The sequence below is a fragment of the Lolium perenne genome, chromosome 5 (genome assembly GCF_019359855.2).
Source record: "Lolium perenne isolate Kyuss_39 chromosome 5, Kyuss_2.0, whole genome shotgun sequence".
NCBI lineage: Eukaryota > Viridiplantae > Streptophyta > Magnoliopsida > Poales > Poaceae > Lolium > Lolium perenne.
In genome coordinates, this window is record NC_067248.2 from 198,834,070 (window position 1) to 198,848,558 (window position 14,489).

General features: G+C 46.3%; 1 protein-coding gene across 1 annotated transcript; it reads right to left on the minus strand.

The window, feature by feature from the left end:
- Positions 1–231: 231 nt before the first annotated feature.
- LOC127301540 (phospholipase D alpha 1) lies at positions 232–4,321 on the minus strand. The gene is made up of 4 exons (XM_051331801.2): positions 4,030–4,321; positions 2,058–3,058; positions 1,070–1,971; positions 232–963 (listed from the first exon to the last, which is right to left on the minus strand). Exons 1-4 carry the CDS (start codon positions 4,225–4,227, stop codon positions 521–523), a joined length of 2,544 nt encoding a protein of 847 aa, XP_051187761.1. The 5' UTR covers positions 4,228–4,321; the 3' UTR covers positions 232–520.
- Between the last annotated feature and the right edge of the window lie 10,168 nt (positions 4,322–14,489).

Here is a 14,489-nt window from a genome sequence, read left to right on the forward strand (position 1 = left end):
ATAAATACATACATAAATGCCTCATCAACATCATTTCACGCGGATAATGTTTGATTTTATAACTTAATCGGCATCATAACACAAAATAGAGAATGTGGTAATACTATGACCATCTTGAAAAGTTGAACTGAAGTTGGGCATAACTACATTTGCATAGAATTTGAGACAAAATCATTATTTGGACCAGATGTAGTACATAGTAGTAGTAGTAAAAACACCCCGATCAAAAAATATAAGTTTTCGTATATATTGGTTACAAGTTTCAGTATAATTTTATGAATATACATATTAATTTTCCAGTATTTGACAGCTTGTAGTAATAAAAGTATATATAAAAAGAATACTCCCTCCAGTCTCTTATAATTTACTCGGATTTGTATAATTTTATACTACTAAATTTAAGTTAATTAAAAAAATTGGAGTAAAATATTGAACAAATCACGCCCGCTCAAGTGCACAGCAGCACAGGTCACCGAGTTCTTGTGAACGTTGCTACCGTGCAGGTGACAGAAGAGCAGCCTCAAGTGGTTAGGATGGCCGGGAGCGTGGCTGACTTCCTACCCTTCACCGGCGCCCTGGTGTCCGGGAAGCAGCCGTCGGCCGGCAGGTCGGTCACCTCCCCGAACTCCGACACGCTGATTGGGAACGGCAGCAGGTGCCCCCGCAGGTCCTCCACCCCGTCCCTCGTGTACGCGTCCCACAACGCCTCCGCCGCCCGCCGCGCCGCGTGCACGCAGTCCACGCTCTCGGGCTCCAGGGACACGTCCTCGCCGACGTTGCCCATGAGGTGCTCGTGCCACAGCGATAACCGGAAGCCGTGCACGAGGCCCCGGGCGCGCGCGCCACCCGGCCCGTTCAGGTGCGCCGGCTGGTAGCTCCCCTGCGCGATCTCGCTGTCCCGGTTGCCGGCCAGCGACCGCTCGTTCAGGTTCGCCGAGCCGACGATAACATACTCGTCGTCCACTGCACAACAGATCACCGGCCCATAAAATCAGAGAGTGAGACACTTAACGTGGACATGGCGCCATGGCATGACAAATTAGTCAAGGTTGCAACAAAGAGCGCGTACCGATCATGAGCTTGGCGTGCACGTAGATTGGGCACCGGCGGCTGGCCTGCGCGCGCCAGTAGTCCGTGCCCTCCTCCGGCTTCACCGGCGGCACATACTCGCCTGGGCGCGGCGTCTCCCGGTTCCCGAGGCAGAAGAAGTTGAGGTAGTCGCAGGGGTGCGCCTGGCCGCGGAGCCCGGCGTCGTCGATCGCCTCCATGACGATGCGGTACATCATCTCCACGGTCAGCCGGTTCCACCGCACGATGGCCTGGATGGAGTCGCTCGCCGGCTCCCCCTCAGGCCACATCGGCGTCACGACGTAGGCGGCGAACCGCTCGCCGCGCCGGATCTTGGCGGCGACCTTGAGCGCGATCTCGACGGGCACGAGGTTCAGGCAGCCGGAGTCCCGGTCCTCCGCCCACGACGCGCACCCGCCAAGGAAGTACTGGTTCTCGATGTAGATGAACCGCCGCGCGCGGCGGATGGCCTCCACGTAGCCGATCTGTATGCTCTTGTCGATCGTGAGGTCCTTGCCGCTCGTCAGCCCCCTCTCGGCGACCTCGGCCGGGTCGGTCGGGAACCCAACCACGGACGCGTCGTCGATGGACCGGAACACCTGCACGTTCCACGAGTCGTCGGTGTCGTCGCCATCGTTGAAGCTGCAGGGATCCGGGAACGTCGCTGGGCTCAGGTCGAGCAGGCAGCCGCGCAGCCTCCTCGGCGCTTGCTTCTTCCACCGGTGCTCGAAGTTGGCGAGCACGTCCCACGCCGCGGGTCCCTCGATCCTGCAGTGCACGTCGTGCCACGGCTCCCTCGGCCCGCCGTGGCGCAGCGAGGCGTGCTTGAAGTTGTTCTGCATGAAGTCGTGGGAGTAGGTCGTGTCCAGTTCCTGGAACAGCGTGTGCTTCTCGTCGTCGTACCTGGTCGAACGCCACACATACATCGTCATCAGATAAAACTGTTGAAGATTCAAAATGCGTTGAAGGAAGTCGAACAAAAAAGATACCTGCCGTCGCAGAGGTCTATGCCGCCGATGAAGCTGACGACGTGGCGGCCGTCGGCGGAGCCCCGCGTGGCAACGTCGAGGGTGACCGTCTTCTGGTGGTGCGTGAACTCGGTGCTGATCTCGATGCTCTGCACCAAGGTGAGAGCGGCTTCGGCGTCGCGGGGGCAGAGGAAGCACCGCACGTTGGTTCCATGGAAGTAGGCCCGGGTCTCCTCGTCGTGCGTCTTCATGATCCCGGCGTTGCCAAGGAAGGCGACGGACGTCTTGTCCTGCCACGGCATCACCAACACGGCCACCCCCTCGTCGGCCTTGCGCTTCAGGAGCTCGCCCAGCGTGACGCCCTCCGCGCCGGGGACCATCCGGGTGGTGTCGCGCACCAGCGTGATCGCCGTGTTCACCGACCAGCCGGCAATGTACACGAAGTGCCGCGCGTCGCGTATGGCGACGTACATGTCCTCCCACAGGCGTGCCGGCCGGTAAGGACGACCGTCGGCGAGGCGGACGGAGGGGTCGAACCCGTCGGACAGGTGCGAGTTCTGGTACAGCGTGACGCTGCAGTTGGTGCGCTCAGGGAAGAAGGCCGGCTTGATCCCCGCGAAGCCAGGCAGCCGTACGCCGGCGTCCCAGCACGGGTCGCGCTCGACGTCCGCGAACCGGAGCCGGACGCGGAGCCTCGGGGTGTGCGTCTCGTGGCGGTGCTCGCCGCCGCGGAGGTCGAGCCAGAGCTCTAGCGGACGCCCCGTCGCGACGCTGGCAGTGGGCACTGACGCGCGGCCGAGGACGCTGGCGCCGACGAGGTGCTGGCTCTTGACGGTGAAGGTGATGGCGGCGGCTGGGTAGGCGCAGTGTAGGCGGAAGGACTGGTTCCATGTCGGGCTGGTGGAGTGGAACTCCACCTCGCGGGTGCGCGCCACCCGCGCGGCGCCGACGTCGATGTCCACGTACAGACTGCCGTGCTGGACGCTGTGCACGCCCAGGGACTGCTCCAGCTTCTCCGTCACCTGTCCGTCAGATTAACCACGTGCCACAGTTAGACAGTTAATTCAGAGTTCAGACTATTTCGTAGCGTGCACGAAAAAATCAGAGACTTTTGCTGTGTCGGAAATCAGGTCCACGTACTTTAACGTATCTCGCCGGCATTTTGTTTTCTCACAGTACATTTTTACCACATAATCGATTAACTGAAATCGACTGAGCATAAACGGGAAGGACGACTTTTGATCCTAGGTTCATATAGCCATATATCCAAAAAAAAAATTGCGAAATGTCAAAAAAATCGGGCATGAATATCTCCATATTTTATGTGCCCGCTTAAATTTTAGTAAAAAAAAATGACATTCTTCGTGGGGTTGAAGACAATGAATGGCTTATTTTGACACTGAATTTTTTCTTTCTTGCACTGGCTATATAAAAATTTGGTTTTTTTTAAAAAAAAAGACTTCGTGAGCACATAGGATGTGGAGATGTATACGCATTAATTTTTTTTAACACTTTTGAATCTGTTTTAAATACAATTTAAATAAAGCGAGCATATGCGGCAAGAACAGAAAAACGCCAGGTCCAGCATAAACAAGCAATTAAGCATATTGCAGACTTGTTATTGCAGTTGCTGACATAAGATTTTTGATAAAAATAAATCAAGTCTCAAGAGACGGTGCGAATCGACGATATCAGCTAGCTAGTGGCGGTAGGTGATCTCAAAGTTCAAACCAGAAGAGTACCCTTGACGGCCAATCCATAGCTCGCAAAGCAACAATGAGCGCAAAAGCAACGACTACGCGACACTAGTTCGAGAGCTTCTACCAGTCATCGCGGAACGGTAGACAGATCGAAGCACATACTGAACAGAAGATGCGTGCCAAGTTAAAAGAACTGATGATTATTTACCTTCATGAACAGACTTTCTTTTGAACAGACTTAAAAGATCGGAGCAAGTAACAGAGGAGCAGCCGAGCAGGTAACGGTCATTTACCTTGATGATGCGGCCATGGATGGCGTTGTGGAGGTGGTCGGCCTCGAACACCGTCGCCTCGAGCACGCCGTGGAGGTACACGACGTCGGTGGCGGCGGCGTGACCGTCCTTAGAGCTCATTCCCGGCGCGGCGTCCATGCTGCCTGTCATCTCGCTCTCGGCCGAGCGTTGTTTTATAGAGGAGTCCGGCCTCGCCATACTCACTGGCTTGCCAAGGCCTCAAGGCTCGAGAAGAGGGAAGAAAACCGCACCGGTGGCACTCGCTTCACGTCCCTTTCCACCACATTCTCCTCTGTTTGCGTCCTTCCGGGGAAGAGAGCAGAGCCAACACACCAGATTCCCCACCATGCATGTGAGACCATCAAAATTCGCCTAATCTCTAACCATCCACTCGACCGTGGAGCGTGGAGGACAAGGCATTCCCCTAAATTGCTAAGCATCGCCGCTGGTCCAGAAAGTCCATGCATAAATGTTCAAGTTCAAGTCATCCTACGTCGTATTATAAGCATTTTTTTTGTGTGAAGCAAGGCCAGATTTTTGTTGAATCACAACAGGGTTATGCTCCAGATTAACAAAACTCGAGATCAAGTTATTAGTCTCGAGATCAAGTTATTAGTCTTGTTGAGAACCAACCTGAGGTTGGGTGGTTAGGAGGGTGGTTGTACCCCTAGCCCACCAGAGTTCAAATCCCAGATTTGACATCTGTGTGTCTCATAAAGGCGGAATATTCATTCAGTGGGAGGCGACGTTCCCGTCGACAGCGAGGCGCCTGTGGTGACTTCGTCAATTTCAAGATTCAATCCGCCGGCTCAGTCTTCCGAAGGTGCTCATAGGGGTAGGGTGTGCGTGTGTGCGTTCATAGGGGTGAGTGTATGCGCGTGTATGTGAGCGTCTGCGTTTGTACTGTGTTTCTCAAAAAAAAAAAAGTTATTAGTCTTGTTCTTGTCCTTGTACCGTTTGCCCCTTTTTATATACAGTAGTTGCACATTTAAAAATGTGCGGCTAGTATTATTGGCAGTATAAAATAAGTTTTGCACTACTAAAATATGTTTTGATAATTTATTTTGTTTTTAAAAACTTTATTTGGTTCATTGTACTTTGAATATACATACTAGTTGCATACTTCAAAATGTGCAGCTTCTGTTTTTATGAAGTGCAAATGAATTTTTTATACTAAATATGTGTTCATATTATTTTTCCTCGCATTTCGTTTTCCCACTGTTTATTAACTGAGCTTTTGCGATTTTTATGTGCTAACGGTCATTTTTATGTCATTGCATTTTTTTCTTGACTAGAGTGTAAAAAAATTCCAATTGCGTAGAATGCACAAAAATTTCTAGTCCACTACGGAACAATTTTGTATTAACTAAATTTAATTAGTTAGAAGCCATGACTTAGCTAGCTAATTAAAGGAATAAGATTTTGTAACATGCCTAGAGGATGGAGCACACAAGAAGCATGTGGCATCATAGATTCTATATATGATGTCATGCAGCTGGGAGTGTGAAGAGTTTCCTGCCTATACAAAAGAAATACAAACACATCACACAACGACTTCCACATTTGGTTATAATGCGCCAAAAAAATAAGCAAACCTGACAAGCCATAAGATTGCACTCGATAGATTCTTTGCATCGATGGTGAGCACATGGTAATGACCAAATACATAACCTCAAAATAGACAAACAACAACATCCACAACGATACGTTTCATAGGGCCAAAATTGTTATTATAAAACAATAAAGAAACTTGTGGACGGGACACATTCATTACTTTTATGTTACTAAGTATGTTTTCATATCAATTTTCCTTCCATCTTATTTTCACATTTTTATCAACCGAGGATGTGCGGTTTTATGCACTAACGATCTTTCTTTATGTCAATGCATGTTTTTCATGTTTATCGACTAGAAAAAATCCAGTTAAGTCGAATGTAAACAAAATTTTGGTCGACTAGGGAGTAGTCATGCTGTTTTTGTTATGAACTGTATTTAATTAGTTAGAAGCCATGCCTTAGCAGGATTTTTAAATGAATAATATGTTGTAAAGTACCTAGAAGATGGAGCACAGAAGAAGAGTTGGCATCAAATATTCTATATGTGATGTGATGTCATCAACCTAGAAGGGTGAAGAGTTTGCTGCCTATACATAAGAAATGCAAACACATCACACAAACGGCTTCCACATTTGGTTACAATGCGCCAAACAAATGAGCAAACCTAACAAGCCATAAGATTTCACTACATAGATTCTTTGCGTCGACGGTGAGCACACAGTTACAACCAAATGCATAACCTCAAAATAGAAAAACGACAACATCCACAACGATTTGTCTCATATGGCCAAAATTGTTATCATACAACCATAAAGAAACTTATGAAAGGCACACATTCAATATTTTTTGTTACTAAGTATGTTTTCATATTAATTTCCTTGCATCTTATTTTCCCATTTTTACCAACCGAGGTTGTGTGGGTTTATGTGCTAACGATCTTTTTATGTCAATGCATCTTTTTCGTGTTTGTCTACTATACTAAAAAAATCCAGTTAACTCGAATATAAATTTTGTTTTGGTTGGGTAAGGAGCATTCATCCTCTTCTTGTTATGAACTATATTTAATTAGTTAGAAGCCATGCCTTAGTAGGATTTTTATAAGAATAATAGGTTGTAACATACCTAGAGGATGGAGCACACAAGAAGAGCTAGCATCAAATATTTTGTATGTGATGTGATCTCATCCACCTAGAAGGGAAGAGTTTGCTGCTGATACAAAAGAAATACAAACACATCACACAAATGGCTTCCATATTTGGCTACAACGCGCTAAACAAATGAGCATACCTCACAATCCATAAGACTACACTTGATAGATTCTTCACTTTAACACTGACCACATACACATGTAAGGACAAGATCCACGATGTCAAAAGAAAAGAAAAACACCATCATCCACAGCGACACTTATCATAGGGAAAAATCGGTTATTGTAGCACCACATAAAACTAACGAACAACGCACAATCGAAACTTACAACATTATCTTGTTTGGTAAGATAAAGTATTATGTATGATGCAACAAATATTCTCATGTCATTGTGGTATTATGTGAACGAAGAGGCTTCTAGTTTTTTCCGATGATAGAAGAACCTTCTATAGTTAGGGTTCCATTGCTAGAGTTTATCGAAGGCCCATCATATGTGCAGATTTAGATCATTTTTTTTGTTGCTATGTGGATCCAATGGAACATTTACAAGGCAATGCATATCATTGGTAGTATTTTTGGAGCTTATTTCTTTCTCGTGACAAAACGACGTCGGAAATGTTAACGAAAATGGAGATTTGGAGCTTTTTTTCTCGTGACAAAAAATTAAGAATAGAAATGTGTAGGATTATAATGACATGCCCACATGATTCCTGCATATTTTTCTTTGAACTACTTTTCGTTCGATATAACTATAAAAACCACTGTTCAAAAACTAGGCCGATTCAACGATTACTAGGCCGATTAATCGCTACTAGGGGCTTGACCGTGTTGATTACCATTAATCTCTTGTGTTAATCCTTTAGCCCGAATAATCAGTCCGAAAGTCCGATTACTAGGTATTTTCCCGATTAACTACCACACTTGGTCAAAAAAATTACAATATTTTCAATGCATATCGCTAATACACGCGCTACCCCTCCCCAATAAAGTAGATTTTGCGAAGCTCCCGCTTGATTGCAGCCTCCAGTAGTTTCATTTCCAGACCAGTTACTCATAGTTTCCCAGACCTCAGATTACAGGAGCTCGATCACCATGAGGAGTGATACGTCTCCAACGTATCTATAATTTCTTATGTTCCATGCTACTTTTATGATGATACTCACATGTTTTATACACACTTTATGTCATATTTATGCATTTTCCGACACTAACCTATTAACAAGATGCCGAAGAGCCAGTTGTTGTTTTCTGCTGTTTTTGGTTTCAGAAATCCTAGTAAGGAAATATTCTCGGAATTGGACGAAATCAACGCCCAGGGTCTTATTTTTCCACGAAGCTTCCAGAAGTCCGAGGGGGACACGAAGTGGGGCGACGAGGCGCCGCCACACTAGGGTCGCGCGGCCAGGCTAGGGCCCGCGCCGCCCTAGCGTGTGGGGCCCACGTTAGCCCCCCGACTCTGCCCTTCCGCCTACATATAGCCTTCGTCGAGAAAACCCCAGTACCGAGAGCCACGATACGGAAAACCTTCCAGAGACGCCGCTGCCACCAATCTCATCTCGGGGGATTCAGGAGATCACCTCCGGCACCCTGCCGGAGAGGGGAATCATCTCCCGGAGGACTCTTCACCGCCATGGTCGCCTCCGGAGTGATGTGTGAGTAGTTCACCCCTGGACTATGGGTCCATAGCAGTAGCTAGATGGTTGTCTTCTCCTCATTGTGCTATCATTGTTGGATCTTGTGAGCTGCCTAACATGATCAAGATCATCTATTTGTAATGCTAAATGTTGCGTTTGTTGGGATCCGATGAATATGGAATACTATGTTATGTTGATTATCAATCTATCATCTATGTGTTGTTTATGATCTTGCATGCTCTCCGTTATTAGTAGAGGCTCTGGCCAAGTCATTAGTTGTAACTCCAAGAGGGAGTATTTATGCTCGATAGTGGGTTCATGCCTCCATTAAATCTGGGACAATGACAGAAAGTTCTAAGGTTGTGGATGTGCTGTTGCCACTAGGGATAAAACATCAATGCTTTGTCTAAGGATATTTGTGTTGATTACATTACGCATCATACTTAATGCAATTGTCTGTTGTTTGCAACTTAATACTGGAAGGGGTGCGGATGCTAACCTGAAGGTGGACTTTTTAGGCATAGATGCATGCTGGATAGCGGTCTATGTACTTTGTCGTAATGCCCAATTAAATCTCACACTACTCATCATAACATGTATGTGCATTGTCATGCCATCTTTATTTGTCAATTGCCCAACTGTAATTTGTTCACCCAACATGCTATTTCTTATTGGAGAGACACCACTAGTGAACTGTGGACCCCGGTCCATTCTTTACATCGAATACAATCTACTGCAATACTTGTTCTTACGTTCTCTGCAAATATCATCATCCACACTATACATCTAATCCTTTGTTACAGCAAGCCGGTGAGATTAACAGCCTCACTGTCACGTTGGGGCAAAGTATTTTGGTTGTGTTGTGCATGTTCCACGTTGGCGCCAGAATCCCTGGTGTTGCGCCGCACTACACTCCGCCGCCATCAACCTTCAACGTGCTTCTTGGCTCCTACTGGTTCGATAAACCTTGGTTTCTTACTGAGGGAAAACTTGCTGCTGTACGCATCACACCTTCCTCTTGGGGTTCCCAACGGACGCGTGTTGTACGCGTATCAAGCTCTTTTTCTGGCGCCGTTGCCGGGGACCTGAAGAAAAGTTACACCACATAGATCTCTAACTCCCACGTAAACTTTGCGCCAGCAGCTCTTTTTTTTTGCGCCGTTGCCGGGGAGATCAAGACACGCTGCAAGGGGAATCTCCACTTCCAATCTCTTTACTTTGTTTTTGTCTTGCTTTATTTTATTTACTTCTTTGTTTGCTACATTATATCAAAATACAAAAAAATTAGTTACTTGCTTTACTTTATTTACTATCTTGTTTGCGTTCTCCATATTAAAAACACAAAAAAATTAGTTATTTGCATTTACTTTACTTATTTCATCATGTTTCCTTCTAAGTTCACTCTTAAAGATGTACCGGTAGGACGAGGGTCTATCATTGGAAAAGATAATATTTTTTTCACTCATATTAGTACGGTTGAAGATTTTGAAGATAGACACTTGGTAGAACTTGCTCCTACTTATGAAATTGCTGCTGCTTCTTTAGTACACATGTTAGAAGCTAGATTTGTTAATCTCAATCCCGTAATACAACATATGTTTCTTACACTAGGTGATATGGAGGAAGGAGAAAAGAAAGATTTTGTCTTAGAAACCCTTCTTAAAGAATTTGGTGATGTAGCGAGAGAAGCTAGAAAAGTCTTTACTAAATATAATATGCTTGGCTCTTATACCAACTTTGCTAGCACCCTTAAAAAGATGGAAAAAGATAGACAAAAGTACACTAATAAAGTTAATTATGAGGGGGATATTAAAACATCAATACCTTGCAAGCTCTTAGGAATGTGCGAAGCACTAGAAAAGAATTTTGATTGGATTGTTCCTGAAAATTTGTTTGATGAGAGTAGCAAGCCTAAGCGTAATGAAAAAGGAGCCTCTGAAACTTACATAGATAAGATACAATGCATAGTTGAGAACACTCCAACTCCTGATGATACTTCGTCTCTTGATGCTACTTGATACACACTTTCTGCGCCTAGCTGAAAGACGTTAAAGAAAAGCGTTTATGGGAGACAACCCATGATTTTACTTCTGCACTTTTGTTTTATATTTGAGTCTTGGAAGTTGTTACTACTGTAGCAACCTCTCCTGATCTTTATTTTATTGCATTGTTGTTCCAAGTAAAGTCTTTGATAGTAAGGTTCATACTAGATTTGGATTACTGCGCAGAAACAGATTTCTTGCTGTCACGAATTTGAGTAGTATTCTCTGTAGGTAACTCAGAAAAATCTGCCAATTTACGTGAGTGATCCTCAAATATGTACACAACTTTAATTCAATTTGAGAATTTTCATTTGAGCAAGTCTAGTGCCCCTGAAAAATTCATCTTTACAGACTGTTCTGTTTTAACAGATTCTGCCTTTTATTTCGCATTGCCTGTTTTGCTATGTTTGATGGATTTCTTTGTTCCATTAACTTTCAGTAGCTTTGTGCAATGTCCAGAAGTGTTAAGAATGATTATGTCACCTCTGAACATGTGAATTTTTGATTATGCACTAACCCTCTAATGAGTTTGTTTTGAGTTTGGTGTGGAGGAAGTTTTCAAGGATCAAGAGAGGTGGATGATACAATATGATCAAGGAGAGTGAAAGCTCTAAGCTTGGGGATGCCCCCGTGGTTCATCCCTGCATATTTCAAGAAGACTCAACTATCTAAGCTTGGGATGCCCAAGGCATCCCCTTCTTCATCGACACATTATCAGGTTTCTCTAGTGAAACTATATTTTTATTCCATCACATCTTATGTGCTTTACTTGGAGCGTCTGTATGTTCTTGTTTTGTTTTGTTTGAATAAAATTGGATCCTGGCATTCATTGTGTGGGAGAGAGACACGCTCCGCTGTTGCATATGAACACATATTTTCTTAGCTTTATTCTTAGTGTTCATGGCGAAGGTTGAAACTGCTTCGTTAATTGTTATATGGTTGGAAACAGAAAATGCTACATGTGGTAATTGGTATAATATCTTGAATAATGTGATACTTGGCAATTGTTGTGCTCATGTTTAAGCTCTTGCATCATATACTTTGCACCTATTAGTGAAGAAATACTGTAGAGCTTGTTGACATTTGGTTTGCATGATTGGTCTCTCTAAAGTCTAGATATTTTCTGGTAAGGGTTTGAGCAACAAGGAGGACGGTGTAGAGTTTTATAATACTTGCAATATGTTCTTATGTGAGTTTTGCTGTACCGGTTCATACTTGTGTTTGCTTCAAATAACCTTGCTAGCCTAAGCCTTGCATTGAGAGGGAATACTTCTCGTGCATCCAAATCCTTGAGCCAATAACTATGCCATTTGTGTCCACCATACCTACCTACTACATGGTATTTTCTGCCATTCCAAAGTAAATTGCTTGAGTGCTATCTTTAAACAATTCAAAATTTATCATCCCTTATTTGTGTCAATATTTTATATCTCATGAGGAAGTATGTGGTGTTTATCTTTCAATCTTGTTGGGCAACTTTCACCAATGGACTAGTGGCTTCATCCGCTTATCCAGTAATTTTGCAAAAAGAGCTGGCAATGGGGTTCCCAGCCCCAATTAATTAACTTTCATATCTTTACAAAAAAATAGACACTCCTCCATGGTATGTGAAAGGTTGGACGGCTGTTATCACCAGATTTTGGCCAAATCAGGAGGTGGGCCGTAAGGGAGATGGGCTTGGAAGATTACACGTGGAAAATCTCTGAAGCGGCTTTGCACGAAGAATTTGGGCTAGATTGCCCGTGTATCTTTAATTATAGCAGATCGCATCTTAGATTAGAAGTTAAGTTTGTATCGTGCACGGTGGGGATTATTCCCACGTTAGAAAGTCCCCTGGACTATAAATATGTATCTAGGGTTTATGGAATAAACAACAACCAACATTCAACCAACAAATCAATCTCGGTGTATCGCCAACTCCTTCGTCTCGAGGGTTTCTACCGGTAAGCATCATGCTGCCTAGATCGCATCTTGCGATCTAGGCAGCAGAAGCTTTATGTTGTTCATGCGTTGCTCGTACTGAAGCCTTTTTGATGGCGAGCAACGTAGTTATCTTAGATATGTTAGGGTTAGCATTGTTCTTCGTATCATATGCTATCGTAGTGCGACCCTTGCATATCTAGCCGCCCTCTCACCTATCTTAGGTGTGGGGGCGGCACCCCGCTTGATCATTATTTAGTAGATCCGATCCGTTACGGTTGCTCCTTGTTCTACAAGGATTAGTTTAATATCTGCAATAGTTAGGCCTTACAAAGGGTTGGAGGATCCAGCGGCACGTAGGGTGTCGTTTGCTAGTCCTAGACAGGATGTTCCGGGGATCAACCTCGCGTTGGTTTTTAGGCCCTATCTAGGATCGGCTTACGATCACCGTGCGTGGCCGCGAGGCCCAATCGTGAGTAGGATGATCCGATTATGCGGTGAAAACCCTAAATCGTCGTAGATCGCTTTAGCTTTATCTTGATCAAGCAGGACCACCATATATTCGTGCACCTCGTACGAATCATGGGTGGATCGGCTCTTTGAGCCGATTCACAGGATAACCTGAGAGCCGATCGAGGCTCGTATTTAATGTTTACGTGTATGCCATGCAGGAAACTAAGCGAGGCATCTCCATCACCTTCCTGACCAGGTATAGGTCAGGTGGCACGCATGCTGCATCGGCATCGGACGTGTGTACCAGAGGCTTTGCGGGCCGTCGCTCGGAGGGACCAGGGCCAGCCGCAGCCCTAGGTTGTTCCCGGCTCTACTGTGTTGCCCGTCGCTGCCCGCCGGTGGGTTTTGACCGCAACACATTCTGGCACGCCCGGTGGGACAAGCTTCGACATCAACCACCTCGCCATCTACATCTGAGATGGCGGACGGCACGCCAGTCACGTACGAGGATCTGACCGACGAACTCAAGAAGAAGTATGACGAGATCAAAGTCATCCTCGAAGCCGACCTCATCGGCTCTTTCCACAGAACCCGTTCACATGGCATCAGGTGGAAGGGGTTCTCGCCTAATGGTGCACTCGATAGGATAGACCTCTCTGCCCCGTCGGAAGAACGCACCAGGTCCCTGCGGCAGGAGATCAACTACTTGGTGGCTCACTCGCTACACCACCACTCTGAGAACCTGGTAAACACGTTGGAGCGTGTCGCTCTTCGCGTGATCCAGGAGATCATGAGGCACCAGTACTCGCCGTCAGGACCAGCTCTCGGGACGCATCAAGGAGAGTTGCCACTCCAGTCCCGTCCACCGCTGCCATTTGCGTTGGCAGCACCAGAAGTGCCGACTTCATCGGCATTCGTCGTCTACAAGACCGGTGGTGACCCTAGCGACTACCAGTTCTTGCTTGAGGCGCCTAAGGAGATCCCTCACGGGTACACGTGCACGTATGTGCCAGATTGCGGTAACTGGGCGCTCACAAACCAGGCCACAACATCGGGGACTTCTGGGAAAACAGGAGGGACGTCAGCGACAGATCTTGAGAAGCAGACGTGGCTAACTAAGTACGCCACCCCGACGAACCTCCAGAGCTCAGCTCCTGCAGTTGGCTCAGAGCTGGAAAAGCAAACATGGCTGGCTAAGTACGCCACCCCGGCGAATCTTCAGAGTTCAACTCCTGCAGCCAGCACAGCGGATCAGATCAGCACCATACTAAGAGACCAGTTCGGCATGGTGCCGAAAAGGAGGGCAATCGGCTATTCCAAGCCGTACCCTGACGACTACGAGTTGATCCCGCTACCACCTAAATATCGGCTCCCTGATTTCTCCAAATTCAGTGGATCAGATGGTTCCAGCTCCATCGAGCATGTGGGCCGATATTTGGCACAGCTAGGAACGGCCTCAGTGTCGGATGCACTACGCGTGAGGTTCTTCTCACAGTCCCTCACGGGATCGGCTTTCGGGTGGTACACCTCGTTGCCACCAAATTCGATCCGGACTTGGAAGCAGTTGGAAGAACAATTCCATATGCAGTATCACTCAGAGGCTTCCGAGTCTGGCCTTGCCGATCTAGCACAAATACGTCAGAAGCGTGGAGAAACTGTGACAGAATACATCCAGCGCTTCAGGAATCTTAGGAACCGATGTTATT

Coding starts and splice junctions, on each gene's coding strand:
- LOC127301540 (XM_051331801.2), bottom strand. CDS start 4,227: ATGGCGAGGCCGGACTCCTCTATAAAACAACGCTCGGCCGAGAGCGAG. Junction 3,059..4,029: donor TCCATGGCCGCATCATCAAG/GTAAATGACCGT, acceptor TCTGACGGACAG/GTGACGGAGAAGCTGGAGCA. Junction 1,972..2,057: donor ATAGACCTCTGCGACGGCAG/GTATCTTTTTTG, acceptor GCGTTCGACCAG/GTACGACGACGAGAAGCACA.